The sequence below is a fragment of the Poecile atricapillus genome, chromosome 4 (genome assembly GCF_030490865.1).
Source record: "Poecile atricapillus isolate bPoeAtr1 chromosome 4, bPoeAtr1.hap1, whole genome shotgun sequence".
Taxonomy (NCBI): Eukaryota; Metazoa; Chordata; class Aves; order Passeriformes; family Paridae; genus Poecile; species Poecile atricapillus.
In genome coordinates, this window is record NC_081252.1 from 2,689,720 (window position 1) to 2,706,823 (window position 17,104).

At 45.2% G+C, this 17,104-nt stretch overlaps 1 protein-coding gene across 2 annotated transcripts in view; it reads left to right on the forward strand.

Moving 5' to 3' along the window:
• ADAMTS3 (ADAM metallopeptidase with thrombospondin type 1 motif 3) overlaps positions 1–17,104 on the forward strand; it is a 57,772-nt gene that overhangs the window by 11,987 nt on the left and 28,681 nt on the right. For both annotated transcript variants that reach the window (XM_058838168.1, XM_058838167.1), the window contains exon 4: positions 10,223–10,379. In XM_058838168.1, coding sequence (XP_058694151.1) covers positions 10,223–10,379 — 157 coding nt within the window. The remainder of the gene's footprint in view (positions 1–10,222; positions 10,380–17,104) is intronic.

Below are 17,104 nucleotides of genomic sequence, written 5' to 3' on the forward strand. Positions count from 1 at the left end.
GGCATATGGGATCTAAGGAGTTTCTGGGCATTTTGATTTGCTTCAAATCCTTTTTTATTACCATTGTTTCATCAGGACTGAACTTTTAAGGCTTATTTCTTGTTCCTGTGTTGGTTCTAATGTACTATTTCAGCATGATTTCCCCCAAGCTGGCAAGACAAAGCTCCTAAATGGAGAAACATCTTTCTAGGAGCCAGTGGTGTTTCATCCCAGTGCACTGGAATAGCCTTTTGAAGACAGACACTTGAATTGCTGCAGAGCATCTGGCTGTGGAAACTCAGAAACATCAGAAACTCTTGCTGAGTTTGGGATTGGGATTGGGACTGGGACTGGGACTGTCACTGTCCCCTTGGGCCTGGAGGTTTCTTCCAGTCCAAGCTGGAGGCTGTGGGGATGTCTGGTGATGCAGGACTTTGTGGGAGGGCAAAGCACAAGGAGAGCAGAACAAACTCTGGGGAGAAGGAGAGCAGAACAAACCTTGGGGAGATGGAGAGCAGAACAAACCTTGGGGAGAAGGAGAGCAGAGCACACCCTGGGGAGAAGGAGAGCAGAACAAACCCTGGGGAGAAGGAAAGCAGAACAAACCCAGGGGAGAAGGAGAGCAGAGCAAAGCCTGAGGAGATGGAGAGCAGAACAAACCCTGGGGAGAAGGAGAGCAGAGCAAAGCCTGAGGAGAAGGAGAGCAGAACAAACCCTGGGGAGATGGAGAGCAGAACAAACCCTGGGGAGAAGGAGAGCACGGCAGACCCTGGGGAGAAGGAGAGCAGAACAAACCCTGGGGAGAAGGAGAGCAGAACAAACCCTGGGGAGAAGGAGAGCAGAACAAACCCTGGGGAGAAGGAGAGCAGAACAAACCCAGGGGAGAAGGAGAGCAGAACAAACCCTGGGGAGAAGGAGAGCAGAACAAACCCTGGGGAGAAGGAGAGCAGAACAAACCCTGGGGAGAAGGAGAGCAGAACAAACCAAGACGGAAGCGGCTCTGGCCGCGTGCCGCTCTGGGCAGATGGCAGCGTGTCTTAGGCTGATTTAACGCTCCGATATTCCTGCTCCCCTGCCCTACTGCGCTCTTCCCACAGTAATTCCCTCCTTGCCATGAACTCCTGTGACCTGCTGTGCCTGCTCTGGCACTGCTGTTTCGCTGCACTTGGCAGCAAGATGAGCTGGGCGTGATGGGTTGCAGCTGGACTCCATCCCCGTCACCTCTCCACTGTGCAGCACTTCCCACGGGCTAATACAAACTCCTCAGCCATAGTAATCCATAGGAAAGAGGATTTCTCAAAGTTCAGGAACTCTGCAGAAACTGGGGAAAATGCATTCCCTTATTCAGGACTTGGGGCTTCTTTAGTAAAACTCAGAGGGGAGGAGCATTGGTTGAGAAGGGAGGGGATGGGGACGGAAGTCAAGTGTCAATATAGTGTGAAATGAGACAATCTGGAAATTCTTTTATATGTCTGGTTTGCTTCTCCCTGAAATTATCACTCAAAGCAAATGAATAATTCACCCTTACTCTGTGGAGCAAAGTTTATGTAGATGGTTGCTCAAGCTCCATTTATTTATTCTTGTTTGTTTTTATATATTCCTCTAAGAGGGCCAGATTTCATCTAAAGATAGGTTTGCTTCATTTCCAAGCCCTTGTGTCTCCTCTTCTTTCTCCTGCCTACCTTCAAACACAGATTTTGGGCCTTAAAAATTATGCTTTGGCCCCTTAAGATGAGCCTTCAGACCTCAGAAGGGATGTTTGGAACTTGTGAGGGTGTGTACTCTAAAAATGAAGGTTTTAATCCTAGAGTCAAAGGTTTGAGCACCAGGAATGAGGCTTTGTGACCCAAAAATAAGGTTCTTAGGTCTAAAAGTGTGATTTAGACCCTATGGATGAAGGATTGGACACTCAAGATGTGTCTTGGACCCTCAAAACTGTGGGATGAGAGTTTGGACACTCGAGATGTGTCTTGGACCCTAAGGATTGATTGGATCATAAAAAATGGAGCTCTGGACATGGAAAATGAGGCTTTGGGCACTGTAAATGTAACTTTGAGCTATATTCAAAAAGGTAGAGGTAATTTAGCTTTTTTGGCTCATAGGAAGTGTTTGTAGGCACTTTTTTGGTAGCTGAAATGAAAGTTTGTCCTCTGCTGAGTTATCAGCAGATAATTGAAAGCAGGGATGAAAGGAAGATGGATCCAGTGTGTTCTGACCTTTCTGCAGAATTCCTCACCAAGCTGAGGAGAGGTGCAGTGAGTTCAGGCTGGCATCTGAGTGACCTGTGATGGTATCTAAGGTGCCTTCTAGGAAAGGAGGACTTCCTAATGGAAGTTCCTCTCTGGAACAATCAGCAGGAACAGCCCAGGACACCTGAGCTGTGAACTTAACAACTACCCCAAAATGGGCAAAATGTGTGTGTAGAATGGAAAATAGGGTGCTCAGAAGACTAAGGTTGTTATTAATCTCTTTTTTTCCTGTCTTTAGATTGGAGACAATATTTGAAGGTCAATTAAGAAACTTGATGGTCTAGCGTGGATGGGGCAAGGTGAGGAGAGCATCCTTCAGGAATGGATCTAGGAACAGGCAGCTGGAGAGAGTCTGCCTGGAGACTTTTCATAAAAAGTCTCTGCTTTGATTGCCACAACTTCAGGCTTTTATTTATAGTTTATTTCTGATGTTGAAAAATCATTCTGTACAGCAAAGCACAGGTTTACATGTAATCCCTCCCTTTTAAGCAATATATTTAGGGGCTGAAACTGGTGTTAGGGATCAGTATGTGGTTAAAAATGGTCTGGAACACAGGCCAGACTGCTCTGGATATGCCTTTTGTAGCTTTTATTTAAAAACACCTTGTAGTCCTGGTGATGCATTTTCACAAAACACTGCTTTTAGGGCACTTGGGCAAAGAATTTCCTTTCTGGATTTTTCCTTTTTGTTTCCAAAACAGCAGATGCTTCTTAAATTCTTTGATTCCTGGAGGCTCACAGCTTACAGTTTATAAAATAGCATAAGCTTATTAAATTGACTAAAGTACAGCCCTTTTTTCTAGTTTGAGCAAGAAATCCCAGACTGTATAACTTGTGTGGACTCTTGGTAACACACACAGAATTGGGCTCTTATTCCTCATTCATGTCCTGCCTCCACTTGTGGGGAAGTGTGTGTCCCAGGAAAAGAAAGTAAACAGGTACTGAAATAGTCAGGGTTATCAAAATTCAGTCCTTGTAGCCTCTCTCAAAGTTGTCATTGATGGTGGGGTTGGTGCTGAGTTTGGAACTGCGATTGGTAGGGTGGAGGTACAGAATCCATATTCAGCAATGGCGTTTTTGATGTTCCACCTTCATCCAGTTTTGTGTGAACTTGGATCTGGAATTTCACCTGCAAGGCACAAGGTCTGGTGATTGCCAAGGGGCAGTAAGCAGGACTGGAGAGAAAATACCGTGCCAGGTCACTGAGAATAAGAGTTTGCTCTTTTGTGTGTTTATTTTTCTCACACTGCAGCTCTAAGCATTGTGCTCCCATCCAGGCTTTGGAAAAGTCACAGAAGGAAGTCAGTTGGTTCCATCCCTGCTCCTGTGTTTCATCAGGAGCTTCTTGAAATGATGGATAAAGTGCAACACTATTGTTCCCATTAAAACAATCTTTGCTTTCACTTCTGTTTTAAATAGATACTTGGTTTTCATCGAGTGTCCCTGCTACTTGGCTGAGAACTTTAATAAATGTAACCATGCAACACTAAATCAGCTTCCCTATCTCACAGAAATCCCTTTGGCTTTCTCACTTCATACAATTTTACCACAGTTGGTTGGGTTTTTTTTCCTTTGTGCAAGGATGTCGAACCAATGGAGCATTCTGAGTTTGCTGGAAATATTACTGGCTTTGGTGCTTCCTAGCTTTAGATCCACAGAGTATTTCCATTCAGAGGAAGCTGCATCAGTTTTCTGTCCTGACTTCTCTCCGAGGAGATGACTCTTGCTCACTCATAGTTTGGCCTGAGTTTCCTTTACCTTGGAAGAGTGATGGTGCTGTGGCATCATTCTTCACTGCTGTGTACAGGCAGCAGATAAATCAGTATTTCTTTTGTGTGCCACAGTAGAAATGGTGCTGCTGACATCCAGATCATGAGATCTTCATATTTTGGCGTTTTTTTATTCACTTTATTCTTTTGGAGTATTCAGCACTTGAAGGCCTCATTTCCCCTTCTCTGAGAGCTATCAGATATCCTCACTTTTTGTTTTCCTTTCCACATTTTAGAGGAATCTATGACTGCTGTCATCACATGACTTCTGGATCTGGGAAAACACCACATTTACTGCAGAGCTGGCAACCTTTGCCATCTCCTGTACCGTTTCTCCATGAAATAGCTCCTAGCAGAGACCTGCTGTTACTGACACAGAGACAAAACCTGTGCTCAGTAAATATTTCTCCAGAGGTTTGCTGTGACCAGGGAGGTGCTTGACTGCTCTGAGCGTGTTCCATGCATACTTTTCACTCTTCAATAACTGATATTTTACACCCACAGTTCCTTCTTTAAGGACAAAGCCTTTGGCCTGCCAGCTCTGTGCGGCAGTCTGCTGTTAAAATGAGTCCCGGTGGCTTTTCCAAGAACAAAAAATAGAGATTGTATTTTTCCACATGAAATCAAAGTTGGTTTTTTCTCTGTGCTTTCGTGTAACTCTTAAGGACTTCCATTGAGTTTTCTTAGATTTTCTGAGAGGGGGAAAAAGGAAAACCCAGCATTTGGATCAAAACCAAGCATGAGCAATTTCAGCATAAAGGAATTTTCTTAAGGATGTTTATAGAGGAGACTAAAAAACTTAATTCCAGTCCAGTGCAGTGACCTAGTAAATGTTGACATTTTCTTTTCTTCAGTGCAAATTCAACAGGATCTTGGTTAATTTGATGGCTCTTGCAAATGCCTTTTGCTCCTTAAAGTGGTATCAATTAGTGTGTTGAGAGACTTCAATTCCTCTGGGCAGATGATTTCCAGTATTTTAGCAGGAGCTTGTCTAAGAGCCTTCTAAGTATTGCCCACGGTTTGGAAGAGGATATTAAACATTGCTGCGTTTTCATCCTGTTTCTCCATCTTCTGAACAAATAAGACTTCTCTTGGTAGCTGCAGAAGATTTTTGTTTTGATTGAAAAATCTGGTGTTAATGATTGATCACAAGCTGGTGCTGGGTTAATAACTCAGGTGGCTGTGAGACTGGAGCGGCGTGCTCTGAATCTTTGATACGAATCAAAAATGGGTTTAATGTTACTAAATAAATGTGATCTCACTTCTGGCATGCACTCAGGAAGAAAAATCTCAACTCTCTCTGCTGCCTGTGTTCAGCATCCTTCAAGGATGGAGTCTAAAATGATACAGGAGCTCTTGCTTTAATTATTAATTTTTATAAATAATTAAGATTTATATTAAATACTAAATATATAAATATAATAATATTATATTATTAATTAATTAAAATAATAATTAAATAATTAAGGAGCTCTTGCTGAGGTGCATGGCCGTTGTTCTTCACAATCACACTGCTCTTCCAGAGAGGGAAAATGAGCTGTGGAATTTCCGCTTGCTCCTCTGGGAATCGCTCCAAGGGTGCTGGAGCTGGAGGGTTAGGAAATGGGGATGTTTTACCCCAAAACCCTGGTGTTTTCCCAAAGCCCAGACCCCTCTGTGGAGACTCCATGGAGGAGGAGGAATTCCATCTGCAAACCTCCTCTGTAGGCACCCGGCAACTGGATCAGTAACATCTGTTTCTCCAAAATGCGCGCAGTGCTGCGATATCGCTTTTTTCCAGCATTCCTTTAATGTGTGGTGCTTTTTTATAAGCCAAGTATGTCGAGGCCATAAATGCTTTAACATGCAGAAGATGTGAAAGGAGGGAAGTATGTCTGCTTGGATGCCTTTCCCCTTCCCTGCCCCAGGGAGCTCTTGGGGTGTGTGAGCACAGTGGGACTTGGGACGAGGGGGATTGCTTCAATGGACAGAGGGCTGGCTATTGGGATATTGGGAAGGAATTCTTCCCCGTGAGGATGGTGAGGCACAGGCATAAACTGAGGAGTGGCATCATGGGCAAACTCAGCAACTTGAGAAGCTCCTAGAGGATTTTTGAAAAGAAACCCGGAGAATCAGTTGATTCTTGCCAAAATATGGAACCCCTGTGGCACGGGAAGTAATACCCAGCCAAGGAACTGAAGGTACAACCCTGGAGCCTGCACAGGCTTGGAATCGGTGTGCACCCACTGTGGCTCAGTTTTGGGCGAGGCTGGCAAAGGGAAACGTGCTGCAGGCAAGACATACTTCTTTGCTTTTATTTTTCTTCCAATAAATCAACCAGTGTTCGGTGGAACTCCAGAAGCTTTTTGCCTTTGGATTGGAAAGTGGAGCAGCAGGTAGGTGTGACGCAGGTTTTGCACAGTCACCGAACTGAACCCACCTTAAGCCAACAGAGAGGGTGAAAGGTAGCAGTGTTTTGGGGCTGAATCGGGTGTTTTCAGACCAGGCAGCACCTCTTTCATAAAAGCATGTTTCTATGGACTCCTTAAGAAGTTTAGACTGGAGGGCTGTCTCCAGAACCTGCCCCCTCCCCGTTCCAGGTCCCAGGTGTTTGTCTTGGCAGGAGGCAGTGTCTGCTGGGCCGGGGCTGGGATATTAAATTGAGGGAACACAGAGCTCTTGATGCTTTTCAATAGGGCTTCTATTTAGGTAGGGCAGGATAGAGCTGTCAGCCACCTGTGATTGTCCAACAGGGAAAAAAAGGAGGGATAAGGAGTGGAGGGAGAGCCCTGGAAACATTTTCCAATTCCATCAATAGAATGGCGAGAAGAAAGCATTTTCTGGGAGGCAGAGCCTTCTGTTGGTTTGGCTGCTGAGTCCTTTGCTGCAGTCCAGGCATTGGTGGATGGAGAAATCAAGGATGTGGGATGTCACAGGGAACCTCCTGAACTGAACTTCTCACATGTGGAAAGCCTTGTAAGGCTTTTGTTACAAGCTGAATGATCAATGTGTGGCCCAGAGTGAGAATTAATCCAGGTATCCTGATTCTGACTCTTGGGATAGCTCTCATTTTCCATGTATATTCCAGATATGTATTTCTGCATTTAATTTTTAAGGTGTGAGGGGTGGTTGATTCATTTAGTTTCCACAGAATGGAAATTTAGATTCAATGGCCTTTAGCTGAAGGATGAAAGGTTTGGATTAGGTATTAGGAAGAAATTCTTCCCTGTGAGGGTGTTGAAGCCCTGGCACAGGTTGCCCAGAGAAGCTGTGGCTGCCCCATCCCTGGAAGTGTTTAAGGTCAGGTTGGACGGGGCTTGGAGCAACCTGGTCTAGTGGAAGGTGTCCCTGTCCATGGCAGGGGATAGAAGAAGTTGGTCTTTCCAGTCCCTGCTGACCCAACCAGTCCATGGTTCCATGATTCTGTGTGGGAAACAAGGGGAGTCCATTCTGGATGCTGGTAGGAAATGCAGGGGGAAGCTGAAACCATGGCAGAGTCCCTCTGGATTGGATAGACCAAACCTCTGTTGGTCTTCATGAGAGTGAAGGATATTTGGCTTCTCTTGGTCAAATAAAGGCTTCTTCTGCCCCACCACATGGTTTGAAGAATGGAAGGGGAAAGAGAAAACATTTGGAGAAGTCTCCAGGCTTTGAAATTCTTGATGTACAGATCCTGTCTGTTTTCCTGTATTGGTGCAGGTGTTGGACTTGATCCTGTTCTTTGAGGGGAGCAGGTTCATCCTCCCAAGCACAGTCTCTCCCATAAAACAGGACACAGGTAGTTCTCCCTTTTCCCACTGAGTCCTTCAGTGTCCTTGGATTGGAAAGGAACTGCCTGGCTCTTTCACCTGCTTCACCCTGCTGAGAGCTGTGATTTTCTCATGCTCCCCTTCTAGATAGACTCCAGCAGCACAGTGCAGCTCTATTACTCTGTATTTGCACCTGTGTGTGTGACTGGAGGGTCACAAGGTAGAAGCACCTTCTGGAGGGGAAGGGAATTTTGGCATCCTTAGATCCCTGTGTTAATTCCTGATATTTTTCTTGCTAGTCTCATACTAAGGATGACCACTTCATGTAGCCTCCTGCTGCTGAGCAAGCCCCAACCTGCTTATTAATCTGCTTCCACTTATTGACAGCCTGCTCTGTTTGGAGATCAATGTAGAGCCTTGAACGTGATGTTAAAATTTTTCAAGCTTACATCTTCCCTATTTCAAATCTTCCCAGTGAAGAGCCAGCATGTGGTGTTTCCAAATTACTGTGTATGACAGAGGGATGTGCAGATCCTGAGACAGATAAGGGATGTCTGTAATACCAATGAAGGTTCTCATGTAGAGAGAGATGCAGGGAAGCTCTGTGCATCTTGAATTCCCATATTGTGTTGCTGATTTGCTTAAAGCAGCTTTGCAAATCTGTTCTCTCACTGTTCATTGCTGGTTTAGGAGCAATAGCTGCTAATTAATGCTTCGGTTCCCCAGGGTGTCGCACCAGTGTTTGAAAAACTGTTTCTTTGCAGTACAAAGGCACTAAGGACAGTTTAAAAACATCACTTATGGCATTATCTGAGAGATTCTGTGTCTGAGAAAACACAAGGTGTTCACAGTACAGATACCAGCAGAGTTTGGGATGGAGGCTGGGAGCAGAAGGGGAGAGCATCCTCTGACCTGGTGGTGTTGACCAGGAAAGGTAGGATGGGCTTAACAACCCAAAGCCTTTCCTTCTCTCTGGGAATCAGTTTTAGAAGCACTTGATAATGGCCATCAGTGTGACTGCTGAACAAACTTCCTGACATGTTGAGGGTGGCCTTTCCAAAGCTCACCTGGGAATTAACTGCCTCACCAGTGCTGCAAACCGCTACAAAACGGGGCATTTGACTTCCTAAAATACTTTTGGAAATCCCACCCATCATGTTTAATACTGAAGGTAAATGTGGCCATTAGTGGACACTTCACAGCTCTCCGTTGTGCTCCCTGAATGAAGGGCTCTTTCCTCTTTCCCTACAAACACCCCATGCATATTTATAGGGAATCATGTTCCCCCTTAAATGCTGTTGATTTTGGCTCAGGAAGTGATTCCTTAGTTTAACCTGCCCTTGTAGGTTATTTTCTCAAGGCTTTATATTGTTTCTTATTCCCTTATTCTTGGCTGCATCTTTTACATTTTGGTTAAAAAAAAAAAAAAAAAAAAAAAAAGTGTTTTCCAGATTTTGCTTTATCCTTGGATTGTCCAGTAAAGGATAAAGGTTTGGTGTCCTCTGGGAAAGAGGGAAAGCCCTTCTAGGTGGGCTGTCTGGGCAAGACTGGCTTTGGCATTTCTTCCACATACCTTTTATTACCAACTCCAGCAGCACTTGCTCTTGCATCTCTCTAACTCTGTAGAATTCCCTCAGTTCCATTTCTTCTGGACTGAGGGGGGCAGGAAGAACTGCAGGGATGAAAGGAATTAATGCTCAGAGGTCATTTAGACAGATACTGGGGAGCAAGGTAGATGCAGATGGGGTGCTGATGGAACCTTGGGCAGCTTTCTTCTGGATTCTCCCCTAGTAGAGTCTGTAGCAAAGCCAAGGAGCTCATCCACTTCCCTGAGCCTCAGGGCTGAGCTGGTGCTGGGAACGGGCAGGTTTATTCCAGCCACTATGCCCCAAAGGCCACTTTTGGATTTTGGTGGTCCTGTTGTCTTCCCTTTTTCACAGAATCCTGAGGACAGCTCTGGAGAACTCCGCAGTAGCACAGATTCCAACCTGCCTCCTTCAGTGGATGGAAATTTTGAATGTTGTTAATTTAGAAGAAAAAAGTAGTAAAATTAATAGCATTCCAAGATTGGAGACTGCTTTCCTGGATTGCACCATCAATGTGCTTTTGTGGAAAAAAAAAAAAAAAAAAAAAATTCCACTACATACTTTTTTCTTGAAAATCCACCACAGCCTTTTCTCCAAGGGAGCTGTGAAAAATACGTGCTCCCAGCACCTCCCTGGACATCTCTCCAGCTGGGGGAAAAGAAGCACTGGGTTGGCACTACAGTTTACAGGGAGGATTCACTTGAAGATGCATAACCTGCTTCTCTCCATTCATTTGGAAAACTTGAAGCTCTTTTTATTGGTGAAATTTTTTTGGGGGGGAAAAAGAAAAGTTTGGGTTACAGTAGTATTCCCAGTATTTTATGCTTCATCCCTCTCAGTATTTGGAGCCTCCAGCTGGGTCTTTAGGCTCTAAAATGCCATATGGACATGTTTTGTCTCTTCCTTACCAGGCTGGAATGATAAGAACTGATGAGGATGAATACTTCATCGAGCCTTTGGAGAGAGGAAAGCAGATGGAAGAGGAGAAAGGAAGAATCCACATGGTGTACAGGCGGTCAGCGGTAGCGCAGCGTCCCACCGACACGCTCCCCGATGTCCACACAGAAGGTACAGTACCCACTGGGGGCTGCTTGCACATCTATTCCAGGTGACTCCAGCCTATGGAAGCTTTTCAGTGAGGCTGTGCAACTCCTCTTTCAAGTTTGGGTCCTGGTTTTTTTCTAAGTAACAGCAAACCTGTGCCAGTTTATTGTTTTTCTCCTTCTACTGGTTGCACTGAAAGCGGTCTGAAGGCAGTTGTGTTGATCAGGTATATTTTGTCACATCCAAGAATTCCCCTCTGCCTTGAAGATAATGTGGTTGGTCCATCTGAGAATAATTACCATGTCTGAGAATAATTATCATGGTGTAGTTTAATCTATTTGTTTGTGTGTCTTTTTAATATTGCACAAAGCCGTAATATTAAATATTGACTCGTAAGTCAAGGCATTGTGTATTGAAGGCTGAGGGGTTCTGAGGCCCTGAGCTCAGGATGAAGGAGCAGCTCTGCACCTGTCAGTGCTCTGCCTTTATTTCAGTATCTTTCAGCTTCTCACATTCCTGTGTTTACGTTGTGTTCCCGTGTTGTTGAAACTGGATAGGGTTTGGGAAATGAAAGAATTACTTACAGTGCACAGAACAAGAGGTGCTCGGCTTTTGGTGCCCCAACAAGGTTTAGATTGGATATTAGGAGAAATTTCTTCATGGAAAAGCTTGTCAAGCCCTGACACAGGCTGCTCAGGGCTGTGGAGGGGTCACCATCCCTGGAGGCATTTAGAAGTCATGTAGATGTGACACTTGGGGACACGGGTTAGTGGTAGCCTTGGCAGTGCTGGGGGAATAGCTGAACTCGATCTTGGAGGGCTTTTCCAACCTAAAGATCCCATGACCAAGGTTAAAGCAAGGTGCCCAAGCCTGTGGAGCCTGAGGAAATGCTTGCAGTGCTTGAGTTGTCTGTCAGCTACAAGTGTTGAGTTACCTGTGTATGAGCTGCATATCGATGCCATGAACACATTCCTCTTTCTCCTCTGTCCTTGCTCGCCCACAGCATGCTCGGGCACTGTCTGCTCACGCTTTGGGAGTTCAGCCAGCACACACAAGAATCCAAGTTTTCAGTGACAGATGACTCAACCAAACAGCCCTTAAGATAAAAAAGTGCTTAAAATTGCTGTTGTCAGTGAAGTCGTTACAAAACTGGAAACAGTGTGACAGCTTCCTCAGCAGTGACACAGGACACGCTCTGTCGTGTTTTCCCTACAAAAAGTCCGTTTTCTAAGAGGAAGGCTTCCAGCTCTAGCTGTGTGGAAGGAGCTTGCAGTCTGACAGGACATCTGGTATTCCTGCAGGGTTTTACAGCATTGGAGGGTTGGTTGGACATTGCTCAGACAATGGGACAGAACGAGCGGAGGAGTTGTAAGTGGCAAAGCTGCCATGCTGAGAGCAAGGCTTCAGCAGTGATCACAGTGCTGTTATTGACCGTGTGTATCCAGCCTTCCATGGAAGTCAGCACACCTACCCACTTCTCTGTGCCTGTTTCCTTCAGGGCTGTCTCTTGGATGAAGCTTCACTGAGCTGTTTCAAGTGGCAACCAGAACTCTGGGGTTCTGGGGAAGATATTGAGCTGCCTCAAGCTGTGGGATAGCGTGGGTTCAGCCCTCCCACCCTGGAGCAGAACCCTGTGCTGATTTCTGGCTGTGGTGTCCGTGCCTCTGGACAGCCTCCTTAGGGAATGACAGTGGCACTTTGCATGTACTGCTTTCATCATTTGCTTTGTGTAGAGACTGGTTTCTTTAGAAGCCCTAGGTGGGACACTCAAGAAATCAGACTGGAAATCCTGCCCTGTTTCTCTTTGTGCGTGTGCACACCCAGTTTAGGCCCCTTAAAGGATTCCTTCATTAATTATTGCCTTTTTATACCTCTGTCCTTTCACTCATTTTGCTGTGAGTAGGGTCTCTTGCATATAAATGGACCTAAATATCTGGGGTTTGTTTTTGTACCAGTTAATTGTAGATAGTTCTGTATCTTTTATGCTTAGAAAATGCCTCTGCTGTCACTCAGTGATATCAGGGAAATGTGGAATATTTTCCTTACTTTAACAGGCTTTTGGCAGGATTGACTGTTTGTGTGTCCTGGGTAATCTGTTTGCTGATTCAAAGGATCTTGTTTGGCTCTATTCCTTGGAATCTGATCTTTCTTCTGCTAGGTGGGGCAATGCAGGGAAGCAGTAGGTCTTGACCACCGAATGTTAAAATCATTTTATTAACCCAAAATCCTACTTGCTCCTCATCATGTCCATCCGACAGGGTATTTGCTGGTTTGAAGTGCTGAGCTCAAGTTAGTTCCCCTGGACAAAAGAAGCTCTTTCCTCTTCTCTGGAGTGGAAGGCAAGGGCTTTTCAATAGCTGGGAAATCCCAGCTATTGAAAAAACACTTAAATGTAGTGGGATGTGACAGTGGACATTTGTTTTTGAGCATCTGGGATGAGCATCTGGTTAGGCCTGGTCTGGGAATCGTATCACAGAGCAGGACAGTGTCTAGAGGTCTCCATGGGTGTAAATACACATGACAGTCTCCTGACAGCTTTTCCATGTCAGATTGCCCTGGGATGACATTTGTAAGCTCGACTTCCCCAGTCATTTAAGTCTTGATCCTAAAGACGCTGAACATCTGTGCTTCTCATTTGGGTTTAGAACTACAGGTAGTCAGGGTCTGTGTTGTGTTGCTCCCAAGTAGTGTCTCTTAAATCAAAAAATACTTATCCTTAAGGGCAGAAAGAAACAAAGGCAAAGTCTTCAAAGGGGCTGAAGGACAGAGGGCAAGTGAGCTGTGCAGACAGAGCTGAAAAAAATAGAGCAGTGTATGAGGCTGTCATGTTCAAACATGATTTAAAGCAATCCTTATGATTTTCTCACCAAAATAGCTTTTTTCTCAGGAATGGAAGGAAATGTTCTTAGGACAGGCCTGAGTTGGGGAGGTTTGGGAGTATAACAATGATATTACTCTGTCTGGGTGGGATGAAGTGAAGCTGCTCCTTGTCAATAAGCTGAGAAACATCACTGAAAGATGTGATCATTAACCTTTTTCCTTGAAAGTGCTCAAGATGCAATAGAAACAGGCAAAGAACCTGTAGACTTTATAATCTAATTTGCTCCTAGGAGGTCTTCTGCGCAGCTTCTACCGATTTTGGCTCAGGAGTGTGGTAAAATATAACCCAAGCTGCGTTTCAGAAACATAAAAGCCTGATCCAGGCCCAGTGGAGTCAGTGGGAACACTCAAACTGACGTCAGTGGGACAATGAGGCAGGGTTTGGATCATATGCTGCTCGAGCTGATAACTTAGTATTCAATTTATCTTTGCTCCTATTTGTTCATTTTTCATTTTATCTGTGTGCTTTTGTATGGTGGAATGATGACAGCCAGCCCTGAGCTTAGCGCTTAGACAGCGTGGTAATGTACTCGGAGCTTTCCTATTTCATCCTCCTCTTCACACCATAGTATTTTTTAAATGACAACCTATTCACCCAGCAAGCACTTGAGATGAAAGTATTTTTGTAATTACTTCCTAACAGTGGGAAACAAGGAGTAGGAGCCTTTATCTCCCAGCTTCCTTTGAGAATTTTCATTTTCCCCAAAGAACCAAAGTGCTTGTGTGTCTGATGGGGTTGCCATGGCACTGGCGTCGAGTGTCTTTGTCCCAGGTGGGAAACATGTAGGAGGAAGAAATGATTTGGGAATTGCTCCTGGTTGCCTGGGAATGAAACCCTGGAACAGAAGGTAGAAGAATGGCAAGACTATTGCCTGCCTGGGAGACCTCCCTCTGCACTTCCCCAGGCACACTCGTGGTTCTCAGGGACACTGTCGTGCCGGAGGGTGGCTGAACTCTTTCTCAGCAGAATTTCTCATGACCTGTGTTCTGGTGGAGGATACTTTTGATGCTGCACAGCCCACCACACAAGTTTGTGCATCAGAACAATGGGGAAGATGGAAATGGTTTCGGTGTAGAGTCATGACATGAGCGTGTTGTGTAGCATCCTCTGTTCAGTATGGGCATTCTTGTATAATCACAGAATGCCAGCGTGGGCTGTGTTGGAAGGGACCTCGGGGATCATCTCTGTCCCTGCCATAGGCAGGGACACCTTCCACTATCCCAGCTTGCTTCAGGGCCCATCCAACCTGGCCTTGGACACTTCCAGAGATGGGGCAGCTTCTTTGGGCAGCCTCTGCCAGGGCCTCACAAGCCTCACAGGAGAGAATTTCCTCCTAACACCTGGTCAAAAGTCTCTCTCCAGCTCTGTTGTAGTCCCCCAAGAAAGGGCCACAAATAACTTGTATTGATGGCAGTAACCTGCGTTGTCTAAGGACATCCTGTTCTTTGTCCAGCACTTCTGGAGCTTTTGCTTTTAATTTAGCCTTCTTCTCTTCAACTGAAACTGAAGTGGATTCTCTTAAGTTCTTCATTGAATCTAGTTTGGGATTGGGTTTTTTCTTCTTTTTTCAGGTAACAGTTTGCTGAAGTAATCAAATAGATCAGGAAGAGCACGGTATGTATAAAAAGAACAGGAGTGTTGATGATGGATGCATAGGAAGCAAAGGGAAACACAGACTTTATAGTGAGGAAAAACTTACAGTTTTGTTTTAAGAAAGAAAAGCTTGAGCAGGAGTGGATCAGAAGGTGCCGTGAAGTGACGGATGCGCTCTGTCTGTGTCGGGGAGGTTGTGCCTGATGGTGAGAGCAGGAACATCCATCTGCTTAAGTCGTCTTCTATTCTTGGCAATAACAAAGGAAAATGATTTTTAAATAAAACCAAGAACAAAGGCTTCATTCCAACTGCAGGCATCCAGCGCCAGAGTAGTAAAACACACAGAAAAATCTGTATGAAGGGAAAATTGAAAAAATGGAGACAGGTCAGTACATTCAGCTTGTGGCTATTCCAAGGCTTCATACCATTTTCCAATAAAAACTCCCTGTGCCCCCAACTTGCATAGGAAGAAGAAAACTTTCAATAAACAGCGGTGCTAACAGACAGGAGAGGTTTTTAAATATTGTGTAAGCAGCTGGTCCTATGTGAAGGAGCCTGTTTGGTTTATAGATGACATTCTCAAAGTAATCTGGGAGAGACATCTCACCAAGGGTGAGGATCACCCTGGGGTGGTCCATGTAGGACTGAGGTCCCTGGCTTGGATGTGAAGTGGCTCATTTCCACCGCTGGGTTTGATCAGAAAGGTGCAGTGAGATGGTTAAAAGTGCTTTTTATGGACCAGGACACACATAGCAGGATGGCTCTCTCTGGGAATATGGGAGTGAGAATCAGAAGAGCTGCCTTATCAGGGGGAGTTGATGTGAATTAGAGGTCAGGAACCAGAGGAAATGAATCCTCCCACAGCTGGCGGGGGCTGAGGCTTGTTCATGTGTTTCACATGCGCATCCTACAAATTTAGGAGCGAAACGAGAGCACCGAGACACTTTCACTGGGAGCAGAGAGCCTTGTTTAATCAGTCTGTATTCTACAGCAGGTTTTTAATGGGAAAATGCACTAAAACATAGCAGTTTGTGTCATAACATAAAAGAGTAATTTCCATACTATAAGACTCTTGCTGGACTTTCTCCTCCCGAATTTTCTGCAGTTTTAGCATTTTTCCCCACTGTGAGATGCCTGGTTTTTAATGGGTTTGATGCTCAATAAATTTATAGGAGGATTCTAGAAATAGCTGAAGAATCCAAACTGAGCTCAATTTCTTTCATTTCTATCTTTGAAAATACCTGGATGAGGTGTTGGCATCTGTGGTTTATGACAGAGAAGGAAAATGCATCTGGTGTGTTTTGAATGAGCAGTTTGGATGCCACGCTCCTGCATTTGGTGGGGTCCACGTGGAGTTACCCTGGAGGAATTCTTGCTCTGCCCCATGTATTACACCAAGATGTGCCAGAGCTGGCTACACCCTTCCCTTCATCCCTTCAAAACTTGGTGTAGAGGATGAGTAAAGTCACCTGGTGTGTGGTATGTGGCATGACACAGAATTGGGCAGCTGGAGCTGACAGGAACGCGGGTGGAAATCCCTGACGTGAGAACATCGGCCTCATGCTTCACGTTGCTCCCCGTGGACTGAGTTTCTTCAGATCCATTTCTGGGTTACACAAGTGCATAAATCTTTCCAAAATGCAATAGTAAAACACTGCAGAGTAACAGCATGACCCAGCTGTTGTTTGCTAAGAAAACAGGGTGGTTTTTTTTCCAGGATACCTTGCCTAATCATTCTTTGGAGTATTCCAATAACATGGAGCAGGATCAGCCAGATAATTAGGGTTCTGGAGGTTATTAAAAGTCACACAAGCATGAGTCTGAGAGCTGGAAAGGAGGGAATTGATGTCTCAGCTTGACTTCTCGTGTGTGGTGACAGGGAGAGGCTGACCTGTGGGAAATCTGTGTTGGATTCCATCGAATACCATGTGGTTTGGGAAGAGAACCCAGGCAGGGATGAAGAGCTTAGCTGGCTTGTACTTTAGGAGTAGCCAAGGGAAGCGTTTCGTTGCTGTGTCTGCCTCTGCAGCATTATTGGCAGGGCCTATTTCTAAACATTCACTGGAAAGGTTTGAGGACCCTGGAGAGGTAGGAGGAGTGCCCTTGTGTCTCCTTTGGCATTTTACCTCTCCACCCAGGCTACAAGCAGCCTGCTGCTTCCCAGCAGTTAGTGACGTGCCTGCTGGGGATAGGTTTGTCTTTCCCATTGTTCCTGGCAGCAGGCTCTGTCCATCAGGTGGCTGGAAACGGTAGGATTTTCCTTCTTCTCCCATAT